This window comes from Lagopus muta, chromosome 1 (genome assembly GCF_023343835.1).
Source record: "Lagopus muta isolate bLagMut1 chromosome 1, bLagMut1 primary, whole genome shotgun sequence".
Taxonomy (NCBI): Eukaryota; Metazoa; Chordata; class Aves; order Galliformes; family Phasianidae; genus Lagopus; species Lagopus muta.
The window spans coordinates 146,571,145-146,590,555 of record NC_064433.1 but is presented as its reverse complement, the minus strand read 5'-3'; the positions used below and the strand labels follow the sequence as shown (position 1 = coordinate 146,590,555).

General features: G+C 36.2%; 1 protein-coding gene across 1 annotated transcript in view; it reads left to right on the top strand.

Moving 5' to 3' along the window:
- Positions 1-19,411, top strand: part of GPC5 (glypican 5) — a gene marked incomplete at its 5' end in the record, with an annotated part of 595,457 nt that overhangs the window by 31,324 nt on the left and 544,722 nt on the right. Inside the window, 2 exon segments of the mRNA XM_048963011.1 lie at positions 3,590-3,609; positions 17,455-17,509. Coding sequence (XP_048818968.1) covers positions 3,590-3,609; positions 17,455-17,509 — 75 coding nt within the window.

Genomic DNA, 19,411 nt, shown 5'->3' with positions numbered 1-19,411 from the left:
GTACCGTGAACTAAGTATTTACTGGCAGTTTAACAAGAATAACTTGCTTTTGTATAGCATAGAACTTGTTTGGATCCATATCCTTGCCTTAAATATAAAATTTCCAATATCTTTATTGCAAGGGAAACATAGTAAACAAAGAACCTTGTTAGCTCGTTCCCTGGAAAGGATAATTTATTTTAGGTGAAGGTTCATTTTTGTCAGCCCAGCATTATGGAAAGGATCACATGCCAGATGTTGAACTTTTACACATCTTGGTCACCTGGACAATATCCTTTAAAGCTCATAAAACTCTCATTGAAGAAGCAGGAGATTCTAATTATTCTGTTCAAACTCTAGATCTACAGAAAGGGGAGCATTTCAACGAAGCTGTTGGGTTTTTTTGTTTGTTTGTGGTGGCTATATATTTATTTATTTATTTGGTCTTCTATGATATTTTTGTGGGCTTTTTTCCTGTTTCAGAAAATACTTTCCAGAGCAAAAGGCAGAGCCGGGGGGCTCCCTGGCAGCATCTTTGTACAAGTGTCTTAAGATGGAAAAACATTTTAGCTGCAAATGTGCCAAAAAAGGGAAGGAAGACAGAAGGGATGCATTTTTATTAGTAAATTAGCTATTCCATAATTCTTTCAATTACGATAGAAGATGACTGGAGCCAACCAGGCTGTTACGAGATTAAGTGGAATAAAAATGCTATTTATGGTGTTCCATGTGTAAAAATAATTGTTTTCCTTCACTTTAAATGCTTGTGAGAACTATTCTGAAAAAATGAACTTAATCTTCTCTGTTTCATTGTTGTTATGTTTGCTCTGTACTGATTGGGATGTATTACTGTAAGTTGAGATTGTTTCTGTTCTTTAAAATAGATAATCAGGCAAAATATTTAAGATTTTAGCATATATACAGTCTTTCAATGATACGTTCTAGGAATTTAGAATGAAATTTATTTATTTAATATTATTGTATTCAGTTGAGAATTCATATGGAAATCAGTCATATGTATTCTTGCCATAATGTACATTTCATATATTTCACTGAAGATTTAAGAAATAATATGGTAGTGAAATCACGTTAGATTTTTGCATTTGCAAGCGTAGTAAGATACTGAATGGTTGTTAAGTACACAATACATTAATGTTATTTTTAGCATAAGTACTTTTCACTGAAGTACACTTCAATAAAATTTCAAAGGGTGATTGTAATGAGTAATATCTACTTTTGCATTTATGTGCTAATCTGCAGTGTTGTAGGTTGTCATAACTGGTAAGCTGGATGGTTGCTGGGACTAATAAAGTTCTGTTCTGTATTAAAAACCATCAAAGCATGACATCTCTATTATGTCAGAGGTCAGTAGAGGCCTACTAATGAAAAAAAAATCACTAAAATGAAAAATTAGAATGCATTTGGATTGGTAATCTTATGCTTTGACATATTTATGCTTATTCCCTGATTTATTATTCACTAAATAAATCACTTTTTGTCCTATGTCAACTATAACCTCTGTGTGTGTCCTGTGGGTAACTTACTTTCTTATGTAGGGCGGCACGCATGTGCTATTTTCTTCATTATCAGCAGAGACCTCTTTCAGTGTATTCCAGTTGTTTTACCTAAAGTTAGCCCTATGTTTTGATGTGTAGACTTCTAAAATGAAACTTAGAAACACAATGTTTGTCTAGTGAGTAAGAAATAGAATAGAACAGTTGAGTTAGAAGGGATATTCAAAGTACATCTAGTCCATCTGCCTGACCTATTCAAGGCTAACCAAAAGTTAAAGCACATTAATCAGAGCGTTGTCCAAATGCTTCTTGGAAACTTGAAGGTATGGGGCATCAATGTGTTTGACAACTTTCTTGGTAAAGGCATTTTTACTAGTGTTTAATCTTAAAGTTAGGACTTTTAAATATCATGTGATCTACAGATGATAAAACAGTTCCTCTCGCTGCATTGTCACTGAATGTTTACTAACATTTTTTCCAACCTTGACCTGTGCTCCATTTAAGTTCCAGCTAAGAACTTTAAGTCTTTGGAAAGTAAAGCTGTGTTTTTATTAATCAGAAAATATCAGGGTACATGCCGTGTTCTGGAGTTGGCTTTTTTAATTGTCCAAACAGCCCTTGGCTTGTTTATGAGTCATTTAGCACAATACCAAAAGCTTCCTCTATAGAGTTCTGCAGTCAGAATGCCTCGAGAACATCTGTTGTTGGCAGTCTGCATGCTGTTTCAGAGTGGAAGTTGGTCATTCCATGAAGATTGTCTTCAGTGACAAAAGATAGTCACAGCTGTATTTAATTTATTGGTAAAACTTGAAGCTTAAGTATATTAGGTGTCACTAGAAATTACTCTTATGTCACTTCATTCAGTCTGTCCATAGTCTGCTTTTAATAAAACGCTATTATAGCAGCACATAATTAAAATTCTTATAACATTTAGCTACTAGCATTTGGGTTTTTCTTTTCTTTTTTCTCCTCTTTTGAATGACAAGAGTTTTCAAGTTATCTCCTAATGTTGTGCTAAACAGTTCCTTCTTCTTGCTTGTGATATCTAAAGCAAAAAGCTTTAAGTGGAATTTTTATCAGAAGCTGCATCTGATTAGCAATTGTGTTTATGTGAATTTCAGATTAGATCTTTTCTGCATTGCCTTTCTCAGTTGACTCACCGTGGTGGAGATTGACTGCGGCGCTGAAATGCTCTTGGTTTAATCTTCCCAGTAAGAAACAAATGATGAAACTGCTACCAAGCAACATCTTGATCAGTTGAATAAGTTTCCTAGACTTTGCAAAAGAATGTGCTAAGCAAACAAGAAGGGTTCACAGAACCATTTAATCGCAAACTACTTGGAGAGCTGTTCTTTATTGTTTGGAGGGATCATTGCTGAAGTATAGTGGTCATATACTTTGTATTTCATAAAGGCTTTTTAAGAAGGTGAGGCTGACATTGTTCAGCAATAGTATGTGAAATAGCATGTGATAAATGCCCAGAGTTTCAGTAAGTTCAGTGGAATTCTCCTGTCATTCATTCCTAACATAAAAGCCATTCACTCTTAAACTAAATTGTAGTGATGGAGTAGTTAATTAGTAAAGGCTACATTCTATCTTCTTCTGGAGTGCACAACCAGTCAGAAGTGAGAAAAGCAGAGGAGCAATTGATTGTTTGGCAAGTTTTTGTAAGTTCAATATTTTTCCCTAATAAATAATACTTAAGTTATGGTTTAATTATTTTTCAGTAATTAGGCTATGGTGGTTCATGAATGTATAGGATACCTAGAATCTATGTACTAATAATTTATGCTGCAGTCTTTCCCAAACAATTAGAAAAAATGAAGAACTTGCATTGCACTGTAAGTGTAGAAAAACAAGCATGCAAAGACATTCCATTGCCACTACAGTATGTCTAAAAAGAAAGCATATGGCAGTGTGTAGTGAGTCTCTTAAACTTTACCATAAATAAGATCTGAGTGCTGCTTTTGCACATATTCTGTCTTCTATTGAACTTGGTTAAAGCACTTAATATGGCTGAAGTAAAATGAAGTTACACATTTTACTGAAAATCAAAGAGTATGGTCCCTGAAATTCTCCCCCAGAGTAAGGAAAAGGGATAGAACTGAAAATATTTGTACTCATATGAGCTAATGGTAATAGTTTCTCTGGGTGTATAATAATAATAGCATATACTTCAGTTATTATTGAAGATAACTATATGGTTTTATAGCATATGAGACTGATGATTTAGCTTTTATGTTTGTTAGTTTTGTAAACAAATTCTTGTCATAATTGTGGCATCTATACTTTGTATGTTTTATTCTATTTTATATATTATTTATTCTATGTAATTTTCAATGACTAGTCAAATTTGAAGCATAATACTCAGAAAATATTATAAGACAATGTTTAAACCCACAAGTTGATCCTAATTATTTCACCTGAATTGACTATAGGCAAAGAGGTTTTCATAAAGTTTGATTTTATGAGATATGTTTGCAGTGCTAAAAAGAAAATGAATAAAATCAGTTTAATCAGAAATTTTGACCCCTGTTCTTGACTGGCTGTCAGTACTGCATGCAGAAACAGTGATGATTTGAAATCTCTTGCTTGTTTTTTTTCGTACATGGGATATTGTGACAGTATGTTGCTGTCATCATGCAGTGAGTGATCTCTACCTGATTGATCTCTTGTCAATTTCTGTATGTTTTTGATAATAGTTGAAACAGGTTTCTGTCACTGTTAAGCACTGCAAAGAAAATGTGGAACTCTGCAGGAAAGAATGTCAAGTTCTTGAATTATATCTATTTTACCTCTCAACACTGAATCCTCAATTTAGTTGTAAGCTTTGTAAATAATAGTAAAGCCTGGACATGAAAGTATCAGGGTAAATGTGATTCAGTGTATTGCAAATGACATTTCTGGTACACATGATTTTAGAATACCTAATTGTCCATGTGTCATCATAACAGAATTATTTTATTAACGTACAGAATCTCTCATGAGCTATTAATATTAAATGCAGCTTTTAGGTGATAATATTTCAAAAGTTATGTTGTCAGGTCACTACTGTTGTCCTTACAGTTAGTCATCTCTCTTTCTCTCTTTCTCTCTTTCTCTCTTTCCCTTTCCCTTTGCCTTTCCCTTTCCCTTTCCCTTTCCCTTTCCCTTTCCCTTTCCAACTTTCCTAAAATCTTGTTACAAGAACCTGCAAGCTGCACTTACTAAAATCTGAATGGTCACCCAGAATGAGGCTTGTCTTCAGTCTTGCTGTCGCTACTGTTGAAGTGCACCACCCACCAGCTCACTGTACTCACATCCACTCGTTGATCTCCAAAAATATTCAGTAAGCGCCAATGAATATAGATGCATTTTTTTCCGCATGGAGGAATTCAGTGGCACACCTTTGCTTCATATGCACTCTCATGTCAAACACCATTTTGTCGGACTGCCTCTCTGCTGCCATTTGTCGCATGGCAACAAAATATAATGGAATATTGTTGGGAAGGTTCAACCTCTACTACCATACCACCAATCTTCTGTCAACTGTGGGCCAACATAATAAAATAGGAGGCATTACTTTCAGAGCAGCCTTTACACAACAAATGGGAAGAAAAAGTATGAAATAAGACCATCTGTGAGAAAGACGGTGTCTTTATTTTAAAAAGTAATACTCCTTATGCATGTGTCATGGTTTTGTGATTTTTGGCTTTTGGTATTCCACATCATAACATCATGGGGCACTGGGACTTTAACTGTTAATGCTCAAGTTCGCGGTACCTGCCCGGAAGAGAAAGAGAACTACATTCCCCAGGGGACTTTGCAGTCACAGAGAGGAGATGGCAAGGTCACTCCTGGCAAGGTCACCTGATGCGCCCTTCTTCGTCCGCTCTTCTTTGTCTCCCTGCTGTTCAACTGGACTGCGCATCTCACCTCAGCCTTGTGGTGAGGCCTATCTACTTTTTGAACGTTCTCTCTCTCATTATACATGATTTATTAGTTTCAATTATAATTATATTGTATTATAGCGTGTTATCTTGCATTCCAACACTATATTTAGTAAATTAGTTTGTTTCTCCTCAGACCGTTGCTGCTGTTTTTAATTATTTTGTGGTCCCCTGTTCCGTTTTTCTGGAGGAGCAGTTTTTGGGAAATCCCTCCGCCCTGCTAGTCATGGAACTGGGCCTACCCAGCCCGTAAACCATTGACATACATGTAAGCTGCCTGCTGTTCTTTCTTTTATCTGCTCAGTAGCATAAAATCTTTTTCACAGTAGTTGCTGGATGTGTGTGACTGTCTTAAGATTTTTAAGGAAGGCACAAATTTGCATAATTGTTTAATTAGTTTGCTGCATATGTTATGTTATACATTTTCTGCAAGAAAAGCTTGGATATTTTTGCTTTCCTTTCATGTATTGCCTCTACTTTTTGGTATTCTGCATGAGTTCATGCCTGGCAATATGTTGCTGTTGATTTTGTTCCTTCCTGTTGTTTATTAGAATGAGTTTTAAGCACCAACTAGAGCTAGACTAATGATGGTTGGCAGAATTAAGGTTTTCGATAATGTTACAACCATTGCCACAACCAATCAACCATCAACCACATGACAAAAATAATTTCTTAGCCTTTGCAAAAAGCAGATATGTGTATCAATTCTGACTTTATATGGTCCCAAAGATTGTGTTATCCTGTATAACCATGTGGTCATAAGAGGAATCTGAGTTTAGCTCTCTGTGTGTCAATATATAGGACATTCTGTATCAGCTTATTATAAGATACTACATTACTCTGTGCTCTTGCAGGAAGTAAATGGTATCTTGAGCTCCAACAGAAGAGGGATGTCCAGCAGGGACAGAGAGGCAATTGTCCCACTCTACTCTGCCTTCCTGAGGCCCCATCTGGAGTACTGTGTCCAGACCTGGACATCTTTGTAGCCCCCAGTACAAGAAGGACAGAGAGTTGTGGGAGAGGGTCCAAAGGAGGGCCACAAAGATGATCAGGGGACTGGAGCACCTCCCCTACGAAGACAGGCTGAGGGAGATGGGTTTATTCAGCCTGGAGAAGGTTGTGAGGTGACCTAATTGAAGCCTTTCAATACCTAAAGGGAGCCTACAGATAGGAGGGGAGTCAACTCATTACAAGTGTAGATAACAGCAGGACAAGGGGAAATGGTTTTAAGTTGGAGGAGGGGTAATTTAAGTTGGATATCAAGGGGAAGTTCTCTACAGAGAGAGTGGTGAGGTGCTGGAACAGGCTGCCCAGAGGGATTGTAGGTACCCTGACCCCAGAGGTGTTCAAGGCCAGATTGGATGGGGCCCTGTGCAGCCTGGTCTAGTATTAGATATGGAAGTTGGTGGCCCTGCCTATGGCAGGGGTATTGAAGCTTAATGATCCTTGTGTCCCTTCCAACCCAAACCATTCTATGATTCCATGATTCTTTGATTCTACACTCCCCTTACAAACCTCTGACCTTTCATTTGGCAGATATATTTTGAACTGGTCTGTGCAGTAACTGCATATTTCCACAAGATCCAGCTTTGCCTGTTGGCCCGACTGCTTCATTATTTGTATCTCCACCAGGTTTTTGTTGTCTGCAAATTGTATCAGCAGTGATTTTATATTTTGTTCTAAGAAACACAGTAAATCAGCACACAGGAGCTTGGAAAACCTCATGGTCTTCTAACTGCAGTGATCTAAAGTTGATCACGTTTTCGCTTCAAACAATGGTTTTTCTTAATTATTAATGGATATAATTTATGTTATCATCTTATTTACCTCTTTAAAAATTAAGAAGGTTGCCAAGAAGGTCTGTTTCCCTTAAAGTTATGTATTAGATTAATTGTGCTTTTATTCTATACCTTTTAAGAACTTTCTGAATTTGCTGTTTCCCAAAATGCTACACCATTTTGTCGTATGAGGATAGCATAAATTATATGAAAGAACTTTTCAAATTTTAAACCTTTTTCAATTTTTTTTTATTATAATCAGATTATTTTTTCCCCATCTTTCAGAAATTATCAGAATCAAATATTTTCTGAATATCCAGATAATTTATTCAGTAGTTTGTAATAGCCTTGGATGAATACTGTTTAATTTGTTTCACTTAGAAAAATTTAGTGGTTTCTGGTGAACATAATAGAATAAAATGTCTTTGTCACAATATAGTTTCATTTTCTATTTCTTTGGCAGAATTTACCTTTTTCTGTCAGTAAACAAGTTTAGTGTTGTTTTCACATGCAGATCAGTCTTTGTCATCTGTCATCTGGTCTAAATTATTTTGCACTTTGGGTGGAATTTAATTGTTACCCAAATTTAGGTATTAAGATGGGCAGAAGAAAGCCCAACTGAAATGAAATTAAAAAAAAACAAACAAACAAACGAAAAAAAACCACGTGAATGGCTGACTTGTAAATGTGTAACCTTCACTTTTTTGTCAGGCTCTGTGGTTACTTGTACTGTTAGTTGTGGATACTGTGATTCTATCTCACTTACTTCTTGTGGTATTACCAAACTTTAGATCTGATGTTCTTGGCATTGCTGTCATGAGATAACCATAGCTATTCTTTATCTGCTAGAAAGGAAAAATGAACTAACAAATTTCTGAAGAGTTGATCAGTCACCTATCAGGACTGCCTTTTTGGAGCAGTTGTTTCCGACACTGCAGACAAAACTATTTAAGTGATGGAGTGCTGTTAAGGACCTTTATCATCATATTTTATAAATTGTTTATAGACAGGGAATTAAAGTGTCCTTTAATTATATCACTTTGCAAGATGATATTGACAAAATGTTGAATTAAAATTACTCTTATTATTTCCTGCTGTTCATGATAGGTTCACTTGATTAGTCATTCTGTAGCCCATCCTTTTGCCAAGTTTTACAAAGTCACATTTTGTAGACAAAACTATTCTTTCTTGGCAGGATGTTCATTTGCTTTGTACCATGGACAGAAATTTATTTCAATGGGGGCTGTTATGCAGAAAAATAACATTGACTAGAATAACCCACTTGAAACTGGAAATCTCCACATAGTTTGGATGCTGTTATTGAAGTTAGAGATCCATAAATATTTTCTGCACTTAAAATAGGCCAAGCTCTTCATTAAGCACTGATAAATTTCTTCCTTTCTGCTGCTTACCCCCATGGTTTAAAGAATGCTTTTCTTTATTTACTAGATGATGTAATTGTGTGTGTTGGAGGTATGATGATCTTAATAGCTTACTGGAGGTAAACACTTCTCATTAAATCAGTCATTTTTGTTGTAAACATTAAGTATTCCATGTTGAAATTCTGTTTTTTCATATGATGTTAATCATCACCTCTGTTATAATTTGCTGAAATATTTTTATGATTATATGGAGAAAGAAAATAGGAGCAGCATAATGGCAGTATACAATAGCCATGAAAATTAACCCTGGAGCATTTAAATTCACTGCATTTCTTTGAGCAGACATGAAACATGTTGGCTGCATTGGCAGCATGTCATCTGTAGATTTAAAACAAAATGAAATATTCTCTAGCAAGTGCTGATTCTTATATCTTACAGGTAGCTTTACCTGGTTAGAAATACAATGTTTGACGTAAGATTCTAGTTAGACTTCAGATAGATAGGAAACAAGCTTTTCCCCCAGACCATTATTATTTTCAATCAGCCCACAAGTAATCTTCTGACTCATCCTTATTAATACTTATACTAGAAATATACAAAAATAGAAACATTCAAATTTATATAATGTGTCAAAAAATTTAGGATTATGTGATGTCATGAGAAAAATCCGCAGGTGCTTTGCTTTTGCTCCCACATTGTTTTACGTTGCTGTTACTGATTTTGTTTTGTCTTTTCTAATGCTATATATGTTTTATAAAAGATTATTACAATATGTATGCCAATCAGATTGCACTTCTGCCTGAAATCTTGGAGCGAATTCTCATAGTGTTCATAGCTTTTAACATTGTTTTAATGTTTCTTGCATAATTTTGAAGTTTTCTTAGCTGGCAGTATTTTAACCAAAGATTACAGATACTGGAGGCTGATAATACCCTACTCAGAAGTTCACCAGGTATGCTAACAACTAATCCAGTTGCCAAAATGGTTCCTGAATTTCAACTGAAACATAATTTTATGTACACTGTCTCTCAAACTACACTCTTTATACTGACAGTTGTAATGAATAGACTCTGGTAATGAATAGATTTTTATGATATTAGGTCAAAGGATATAAAGTCATGATCTTAATTTTTAGCTAAAGTACTGAAAGGTAAGGTCATCTTACTGTAGATTTTCAAAGCGCCCATTACAGTATAACTTAACTTTCTTGTTCTTGAACATCCTCCCTCAAGCAGATTTGCTCTCCTGGAACTTAAGCATTTTACTTTGGACTCAATTGTGATTTGAATTTTAATTATAAAAAATCATTAAGCAATTCAGAATTCACTGTTCAGACTTTTGCAGCCTCATCATATTGTCTTAATAGGTACTGTGCACCAGTAACCTATAGTTAATTTACCCTTTCTGAATTGACCTTGGAGAAGAAAAAATAATCACCTGTTGTATCATGGCATGGATCCTTTGTTCAAATTACTCAAAGTCCATCACCACTTTAAACAGTGAAACAACTAATAATAATACTCAGAATATTTATACTTTCACAGAGGCACGTGAGGCTGTTATCAAGAGACAGTACCATTTGAAAAAGTGTGATCATGTTGTTTAGAATCCACATGAGAAGGTAAATAGTAATTTATCAGTGCAGTTACCCCCTGTAGGTATAATTAGTGTTGAGATCACAGTAAATCAATTGCTGTCAGCTACTGGCAAAGATAATAGCTCTCGATTGGAAGCTCAGGGAAAAGGTTTACTATATTTACATGTTCTTGTTGTACTTGTACAAGAGACCTCAGTTGAATGCTCATTAAGAAACATTAAGGACTCTGTTTTCATCTGGTAGCTATTAATAAAATAAGTAATTCAGTAAAGCTTTGGCTTTGAACCTGACCCATGCAATTCTTTACAAAAATAACCTTAGGAAGCTTTTATCTGAATGCACTTTTACCAAAATACAATTCATTCTTGAGTAGCAAAAACTTTGAAACCAAGGAAAATATTCAGTGGTGACTTCGGGACAAGGAATCATACAGGACTTTGATTTTAGAGGAATTTGTAGTAAAAAATATCTGGGAAATTCTGATCCACACAATATCTACTGAGAGTTAAGAGCCCTGATTGTTACGCAAATATTAGTGCTCTCATTTTCTTCTTTTTGTTCCAGATAGTTTTTGATTTTTGTGTGATTAGTGCTAAAATGAAAGCTCTACATGTAGCAGATGAATAAAATGAGAAAAGATCACAGAATCACAGATCACAGAATCACAGAATCACCCGGGTTGGAAGGGACCCCAAGGATCATGTAGTTCCAACCCCCCTGCCTAGCAGGGCCACCAAACATACACATTCAGATCAGGTTGCCCAGGACCCCGTCCAACCTGGCCTTAAACACGTCCAAGGACGGGGCATCCACAACCTCCCTGGGCAGCCCGTTCCAGGGCCTAACCACTCTCCTAGTAAAGAACTTCCCCCTAACATCCAACCTAAATCTTCCCTCCTTCAACTTAAAACCATTTCCCCTAGTCCTGCTGTTGTCAGCCCTTTTGAAGAGTTTACTCCCCTCCTGGGTGTAGGTTCCCTTCAGGTATTGATAGGCTGCAATGAGGTCACCCCGCAGCCTTCTCTTCTCCAGGCTGAACAAGCCCAACTCCCTCAGCCTGTCCTCATAGGGGAGGTGCTTCAGCCCCCTGATCATCTTAGTCGCCCTCCTCTGGACCCTTTCCAAAATCTCTCTGTCTTTCTTGTACTGAGGGCTCCACACCTGGACACAGTACTCCAGATGGGGTCTCACAAGAGCCGAGTAGAGAGGGACAATCACCTCCCTGTCCCTGCTGGCCACCCCTCTCCTGATGGAGCCCAGGATCCCATTTGCCTTTCGAGCTGCCAGAACGCACTGCTGGCTCATGTTCAGTCTCTCGTCCATCAGGACCCCCAGGTCCTTCTCTGCCGAGCTGCTCTCAAGGGCCGCTCCTCCCAGCCTGTACAGGTGCCTGGGGTTCTTCCGGCCCAAATGCAAAACCCTGCACTTTGCCGTGTTGAACCTCATTAGGTTCACCCGAGCCCAGCCCTCCAGCCTGTCGAGGTCCCTCTGAAAGATCCAAAGATCTCTGAAGATCCAAACTGGGAATCTTTATTTCTTTTTTTACCCCACATTCCTTTGCTGTTCTCTCTTTGTCCATTTGCAGTCTTTGTATTTTTATGGTTTTTGACTTCCTGTTTTCAATTTGAATTTTTGGTTTTTGCCTACAGATACTTTGCCTGTCAGTCTTAGAGAAATTAAGAGTTGTTTAGTCTCAGTTACACGTTTATGGCTTTGAGAAGCTATTGGCTGCATTCTGTCGTGTGCAGTCATGTGATGTATTTCATATAAAATGAAATAAATCCATGTGTTCAAATCTTTGTTGCCTTCCTCATACAGTCTGTAAGCATACCAAAGGATAACAGAATGGTTTGAGTTTGAAGGGACTTGAAAGCCCATCCAGTTCCAACCCCCTGCTATGGGCAAGATTGTCACCCACTGTGTCAAGCTGTCCAGGGCCCCATGGACACCTCATGGATGGGACATCCACAGCTTCTTGGGATAGCATGTAGCAGTGTCTTGCTAACTTCTAGATAAATAATTTCCTCCTAACATTTAACCTAAAAGTCGCCTTTTTTAGTTTAAGACCGTTTCCCCTTGTCCTGACACTATGCTCCCTGATAAAGAATCCCTTCCTCCCCATCTTTCCTTACCTTTCTAACATGTATTTTGGAGAGGACCTTGTATTTGTACGTTGTTCTTTTTCTGCTAACACTGAAAAATTGAGCTGCTGATTTTCATTCATTAAGTAGTAACATGAAAATGAGCTCCTTCAAATTCTGTAAGATCATAGAGTACACAGCTTTGAGTTTTAATTAATAAAAGAACCACATGAGAAAGAAGGTCACAAAAGAAATGCAGTTTGGAATACACCTTATGTAACTTCAGATGCTAAACTAGACATAGTCTTATTTGGAGCTTAGTAGCTTGTCTCTGGTGTTGGAAATAATCCATTGTGCTGTACAAAAGTGTGCATTTCCTATATGGTTAATGGAGACAGTGGTCTCAGGCAATTTAGTTTGACTGATGTAAGTTCTTTCCTTGGCTGAAAATAACAAGTAAGCTTTTGGGATCTGAAAAATTGTCTCATCAGTTTGCTTAGGAGCCACAATCTGTTTTTGAATGCAAAAGCACCATGTAAAAAGTGGGTGATAGCTGTTACTCATCCTGCTGCAGATGACATGCATTTTTGGTGTGAGATCTTACGATCCTGAAGATCTTAGGTGGAATCCTAATGTCTTTTATACCTAGATGTATTTATAATGACACTCTAGGGAGGAGAAAAACACAAATCTTTTGGAAATAATGAAATGCAGCTGATGCCAAATGGCAAATTACCTTCCAAAACTAAGAGGAAGTCAAGTGAACAAACATTCAGAAAGCCAGTGAAATCTACAAGGTGGGGAATATATATCCTGTCCATGGATATTTTGTTTAATTTGTAGAAACATAGAGATGATTTGCATAAACTAGTTCCCGTATCTATTTTTTACCATTAACTAAAAGACTTTTTTTTTTTTTTTTTTTTTTTTTTTTAAAGGTATGAGTGAATCCATATCTTTTTGGCTTTTTGCTTTCAGTTCAGGACGGTAAGTTGGCAGACAGGAGCCGTACTTAGTATTCATGGCCATCCTTTTACAAAGCCACAACTTCTTAGTTTCCCAAAACTAAATTTTCTGTGGAAAGCAATGTACTGCAAACTCCTTCTGCCTTCTATACTCCTTTCCATTTCTCCAGATATTGAAAGTACATCTAGAAACAAGCAATAAATTTTATTACTGTGGACATTTTATGAAAAATGTCTTATAATGAGAATAAGTTACAATTTTCTGTTTTGTTACTGAGACTGATTTGCATTAACCTGTGGCAGTCATTACTCTTCGTAGACAGTTGGCTCACAAATCTGTTACGATAACGTGTTTACCATGGAAGCATTTATGTTTCTTGTACCCTGACTAAAGGTAAATTTAAGGGGCAAAAGCCATGCTTATATTATGAGGATCTATGCAAAGAATTTTGCTTCCTGTTAGACTTTCAGAAGTATAGTTTTAAAATATTTTCATGATAATTCTTGCTTTTTTTAGTAATACATGTACTCAATTTTTAATTGTGCAACATATGATTACACTGTATATTTAAGGTGCAAACAGTACAGTTCAAAAGTCTATGATGGCAAACGGCTTTCAATTCGCTGCATGATAAAAACAACAGTTTATACAGTGATATAAATACTGCATTCTCAGAATTTGGTACAAGTTCATGGCTTTTCTTGTTTGTGATTAACAAAGATGTGACAATTTTTTAATATTATTTTTAAAATATATTTTATATATTTTTTATATTATTTTCTTGCTGACTTCAGACCCCAGTGAAGCTGAAGGATACCAGGTTTTGTAAATAATGCCCCTGGAAGACGTTAATGTAAAGTTACCTTAATCCTAGAATCTGAAAGCATCTGCTGGAATTCTGTATGTTGTGTGTGTTCATCATCAAGGCAGCTTTCAAAGAATCAGATGATTTTGCTCACAGCAGTGGATTCTGCTTCAGCCAGAGGGAAATTATTGCAATGGATTTAGATAGTGCAGGAATAGTTAGTTTTATAATACTAATTATAAAAAGAAATTTCAAAAGTGAAGTACTTTTCCACTAAATTCATGCATCACTCTTACATCAACTCCTTTCTAATAGCTGACTATTATATCTTATTGCACTCTATTTCCTGCTAACCTAATGACAGCAATAAAGAAGACAGTAAAGTGGATTGTGCAATAGTCAGCTGCTCAGTTATTGTGATATTATGATTTCAATAACAGTTTTACTTGTGCACATTTTATAGTATTTTCACAATCATTGATTTCACAATAAGACTCTCACATTTCACTTTCCCCTATCTTTAAATGAAAAATACATATTTATTTATGTTTTACAGAAAATTAGGCTTAAATAAAAGTGTTTTCAGAACTGGAAAAAACCCACAGAGTATAATAAAAATGTAATATTCTACAATGACAATACAAATACGCTACAATATGAGGCAAAGAGATATTACAGACATACAGGGAGAGCAGGAGCCACTTTTTGAGTATGAGAGAAATTTGTTTCCCTTTTTTTTTAATAACAACTTATGCAAGCAAAAATTCTGCTAGAGGGATTCCTCTTTTCAGAATTTAGAGGTTAATTCTTTAAAGCAATCAACAATGTAGTACATTAATGTATCTCTTCAGTGTGTGAGAACACAGATGTTTTTTCTGCATTTATTCCAGTTGATAATTTCAGGCCTTAACATTACCCAAAATGATGTAGTATTGCAAATACTTTAAAAATGCTTATCTCTCCAGTCTTGTTAATTGGAAATGCTGGGATGTTTTACCCAATGAAGTTGTGTTTTTTTCCTTGGAGATCTTCAAAAGCTTGTCTGGACATGGTCTTGCGCAAGCAGCACTAGGCAGCCTCTGCTTGAGGGAGGTCCCTCTCAATGCTGGTCATTTTGTGATTCTCTGATAGATTAAACAGTTTTTTAGTTAGTGTCCTATCATTACCATCTTTTTATCCAGCCTGAGACAGAGATGTATAAATTTTTCCAATAGGAGAAACCCTGGTCTAATTCTGACTGAAGGGAGCATTTTTCATTTTCCCCTTGAAGATGAGGTGTTAGCTAGACGTATAAAGGTTGTGGGTCTAGATGTAGCATAGATAGATTAGAACCTGCTTTCAATGCAGATGCATAATTTTGTTTGGAAGGGCATTTCTAGAATTCTGTTTTAGGAATATTTTTGTTTTCACACAGGATGTACTTTCAAACAGCAAAGATACAAACCCTACAGACTCTATCCTGTCGCAGTGGAATGCTCCAGATGTGGAGTAAAAGAGGTGCTTTATATAAAAAAAGTTCATTATGAGGGAAATGCTGGTATGCAGAGATGTCTATACCTGTCTTTCCTTAACCTTCAGGAATTGAATAAAGCAGATTTTGCCCCATGAGGATCGAGTTTTTTGGCATTCCCTATTCATTCATTGTAGCTTAGCAGGTGAGGTATCACCTCACATAACCTCTTGGCAGTGAATAGAGGGAGGAAATTCAGAAGAAAATAAGGGAGTCACAAACAGTTCTTATCTGCTGTATCTTCAGATTCTGGGAGACACCCTGGGCAAGGGATGAACCCACATAGTATTTGGTTTCAGTAGGAAACTAGATTTTCACAAAATGAAATACCGCTGTGGTAGTGGCTCTCAACTATGTTACAAAGCTGTCTAGAATGAATCCTGGAGGAGTGCATGTTACAGACTGTATTAAGCACACTTTGGAAATTTCTGCAGAAGAAGGTGGATATTTAAAATGCTGCAGAAAGCAGTAAGTTGTACACCAACTGAAATACAAGAACTTTGGAATGGATTGTTTCCACATATTGTTTGCACAGCTTTATTAGCAACATCTGGATTATGTTTTTCATGAAGATTTCTTTTTAATGTGATGGCTGTTCATCTAAATAGTGCATTTAGATTTTGATTTAATGAGGTAAATGGAGATGAGCTGCATTTGTTGCTAGTTTGGAGATATTTGTGGGACTTAATGATTCTATATATTGAATAATATAATAATACATTAAAAATAATCATAATAAAAAATTTAAAACCTACCAGCACCACCATCACAAAGAAAAAAAAAAAAAAGAGTATAAAAACAAAACAAAACAAAAATACAACATCAGCAATAAACAAATAAACCTCCAAAAAACAAATACGCCACCAATAATTATATGGATTTATGGCTATGCTTTGGAATTGTTTTAAGCTCATTCCTTCAGTGATTTGAAATATGAAAGGAGAAAACCTCCTGAAGTGACTTGAGAGCTGCACACCTGGAGCCTCTCCTGGTAGGTCTCTGCAGAGTTTGACTCTGTAAGTTCTTCAAAGCATTTTATCTCCTTGATGATGAGTGCTAGACAATAAAAGATAAAAATGGAATACTATGCAATCTTACATAATATTGTAAGTGTTTAGAAGAGCTTGTGAAATAAAAACGACACAGTATTTCAGCTTTGTAAAGATTATGGTTATGGTATGCTTATGGTATGATTATGGTATGCTTAAATCCATTCCTAGACAGCAATACATATACTCTGAGTGTTTTGAGAGTCAGCAGTCTTCCAAATGTGATTTTGCTGTCTGTAATGACAGCAAACATGGATAATGAATGTGGTTTGTGTGAGGTCTCTCAATCGCTTTTCAGTGAAGTTGTTCAAGAAGATAAGAGGATGACATTTTTAACCATCAGTCAGATGAGTTGGCTTTTAAACTACTTGAAGATCACTTTGGCCTTAGTGTATTTTAATTCATTTTCTGTTGTTTATTTGACCTCATTCAAGTCACCATCATGTACAGTGAGAACTTTAGTTCAGTGAACCAAATTAAAAATAACTATTATGGAACAAAACATGACATATTCAGTTTTTTCAAATATGTATTGTACCATTAGGGTGTCCAGGATGATAAATACCTGGTAGAGTTTCAGAGATTTCTGTGTCTGAAATTAAGAAAACTGTCTTCCCTACTCCCCTTTCCCTTGTACACTGCTCCATTGCTTTACACAGTCCCACTGACCCTTTCCAACATCCTGGACCCTCAAGGTTGTCTCCTTACCAGTTGGTAAGTGCTGATTTGCCTGCAGTTTCTTAATAGCCCCTCAATTAATGTGGCTGATCAAATTTGCTTCTGATTACTGACTTGGTTAGTACTGACTAACAGGATTTTATAACTCTGTGTTTTTGTCTACCTTCCTTATTTTTCCATTTTTAGGTAGGAAAACTAAACCTTTTTACACTCCATGTATCCTTACCAATTAGTGCCACTGGTTTGTACCTACATGACCTTTGTCAGATTTGTCTTTGCATGTTCTGGTTTGTGACTCCTTTGACCAGGTAAGCAAAATAGACCAGATGTACTCCTTCTGCATACCCCCTATAACGACAACTTGCTGAGAGGAAGAATGTGTTCAGACTTGATCAAGCTTAGGATCTAGATTTTAGTTGTCTTACTTTCTAGGAAGAATTTTCCAACAATTTGGTGATGTCTGAGGTGTAGATAGCTGTGGTAAAGACTGTGAATGACTTTGGACGTTCTTGCCGGCATTTATGATGTCATTTGAATTGCCACTGCATTGCTTTGAGGTCTGAGAGGGAAACAGCCAACTGTGCTTGGTTCAGGATACTTCTGCCTTAGGAGCTAAGTATATCAGTAAATAACTGTCCAGAAAACTTTTGGAAAAACTGAGGAAGTATGTGAAGAGGTATCTGGACCTGTAAGATTAGGTACTGCTGAAAAATAAGTAAAACAGCTTATTATGACTAAAATAGCTACTGAACCACTTCAAAGTATGTATTTATCTCAGATGTTTCTGTTTCTGATGCTGTGTAAACATAGAAGGTCTCAATCATAACTCACAGTGTAAGTAAATGAGAATAAAAAGAGAAGTGGAGCACTAAAGAATAAAATGATTTCCTTTAAATCACCCTGTGAATCAGTGAGAGATTAAAGAAAAAAAAAAGCCATTCTTTTTCTGGTTGTCTATCTAGTGTCCACTACTTTTATTTTGTTACATTCACTGCAATTCTGTACCTCATATTCTTAAAGAACGATTCATAACAGTATGGTATGCAGTAAAGGTTCCTCCTAGCAATTTTGAGTCATTTGCTTCTTTTGAAATGTTGTTGAATGTAAGAAGTGATGTTTTAATAGCATAGTTTGGTTTTTGCATGTCTGTGGTAGGATTTTTTCTAATTTTGCTTGTCGAATCTTGGTTTATGCTTCATGTGCTTCATGTGGATCAGCGAGGACAGTCTTGTAATATTACAGAATCCCTGAGCATTTTTTTACATCTTTCAAACTGCATCAGGCTACTTTTTTTTAGTTTTTTTGTTCTTGAGATTTTCCTTGAGTAAGCAAGGGCTTTCCTCTTAATACCTGGCAGTAGTAGGAAAATTCATATCGTTGTGAGTAGACGTGAGAGTTTCCATTAACAGTTTGTGATTTGTGACTATGTCATTACAAAAGTGTATTGCTGTGAAATTTTATATTAATAGCTTGTAAAATAGACAGCTTATTAATAAGTTGTTCTTTATATCCCAGTACAGCATGCACCTTTGTTTCACTGGAGAGGAGTGTGTAGGACTGTCCAGTCCTGTCTCCTGCAAGACAGCACATTCTGAAACTTCAAGGATGTGGGTTATTCATGGCTAATACAAAAATTCAGATAATTAAAGATTATTAAACTAGGTAAAAATAGCTAGATAGTGATACGTCACTGACTTTAATCTAGACTGTGGTAGGCTGCTTGCATTCGAAAAACAAGGAGGATATACTATAACTGGGAAAAAAAAGTAGCTGTTTACTTGGTTTGGTTTTCTTTCTTATATATAACTGCTGAAGGTAAGATTTTATGGAGTTTTCATTGAAAAAATATCACTTGCTGACTGCAGCCCCCATTCCTCTGCACCACTCAGAGAAGGAGTCCGGAGACTGTGGGTGGAGGTAAGGCGTTTTCTAGTTTGCTTTTAGTAATAGGAAATAATTTATATTGATTTCTCTCTCCCTGCCTTGAGTCTGTTTTTCCTGTGAGACAGTCGCTGGTGAGCTATCTCCCTTATCACAACCCATGAGCTGTTTTTATCAGATTTTTTCCCTTTTGCCTTTTGATAAATAATTGTTATAATAAAATTTGTTACATCTGGTTAGGATAGTGTTATTTCTGAAGCTA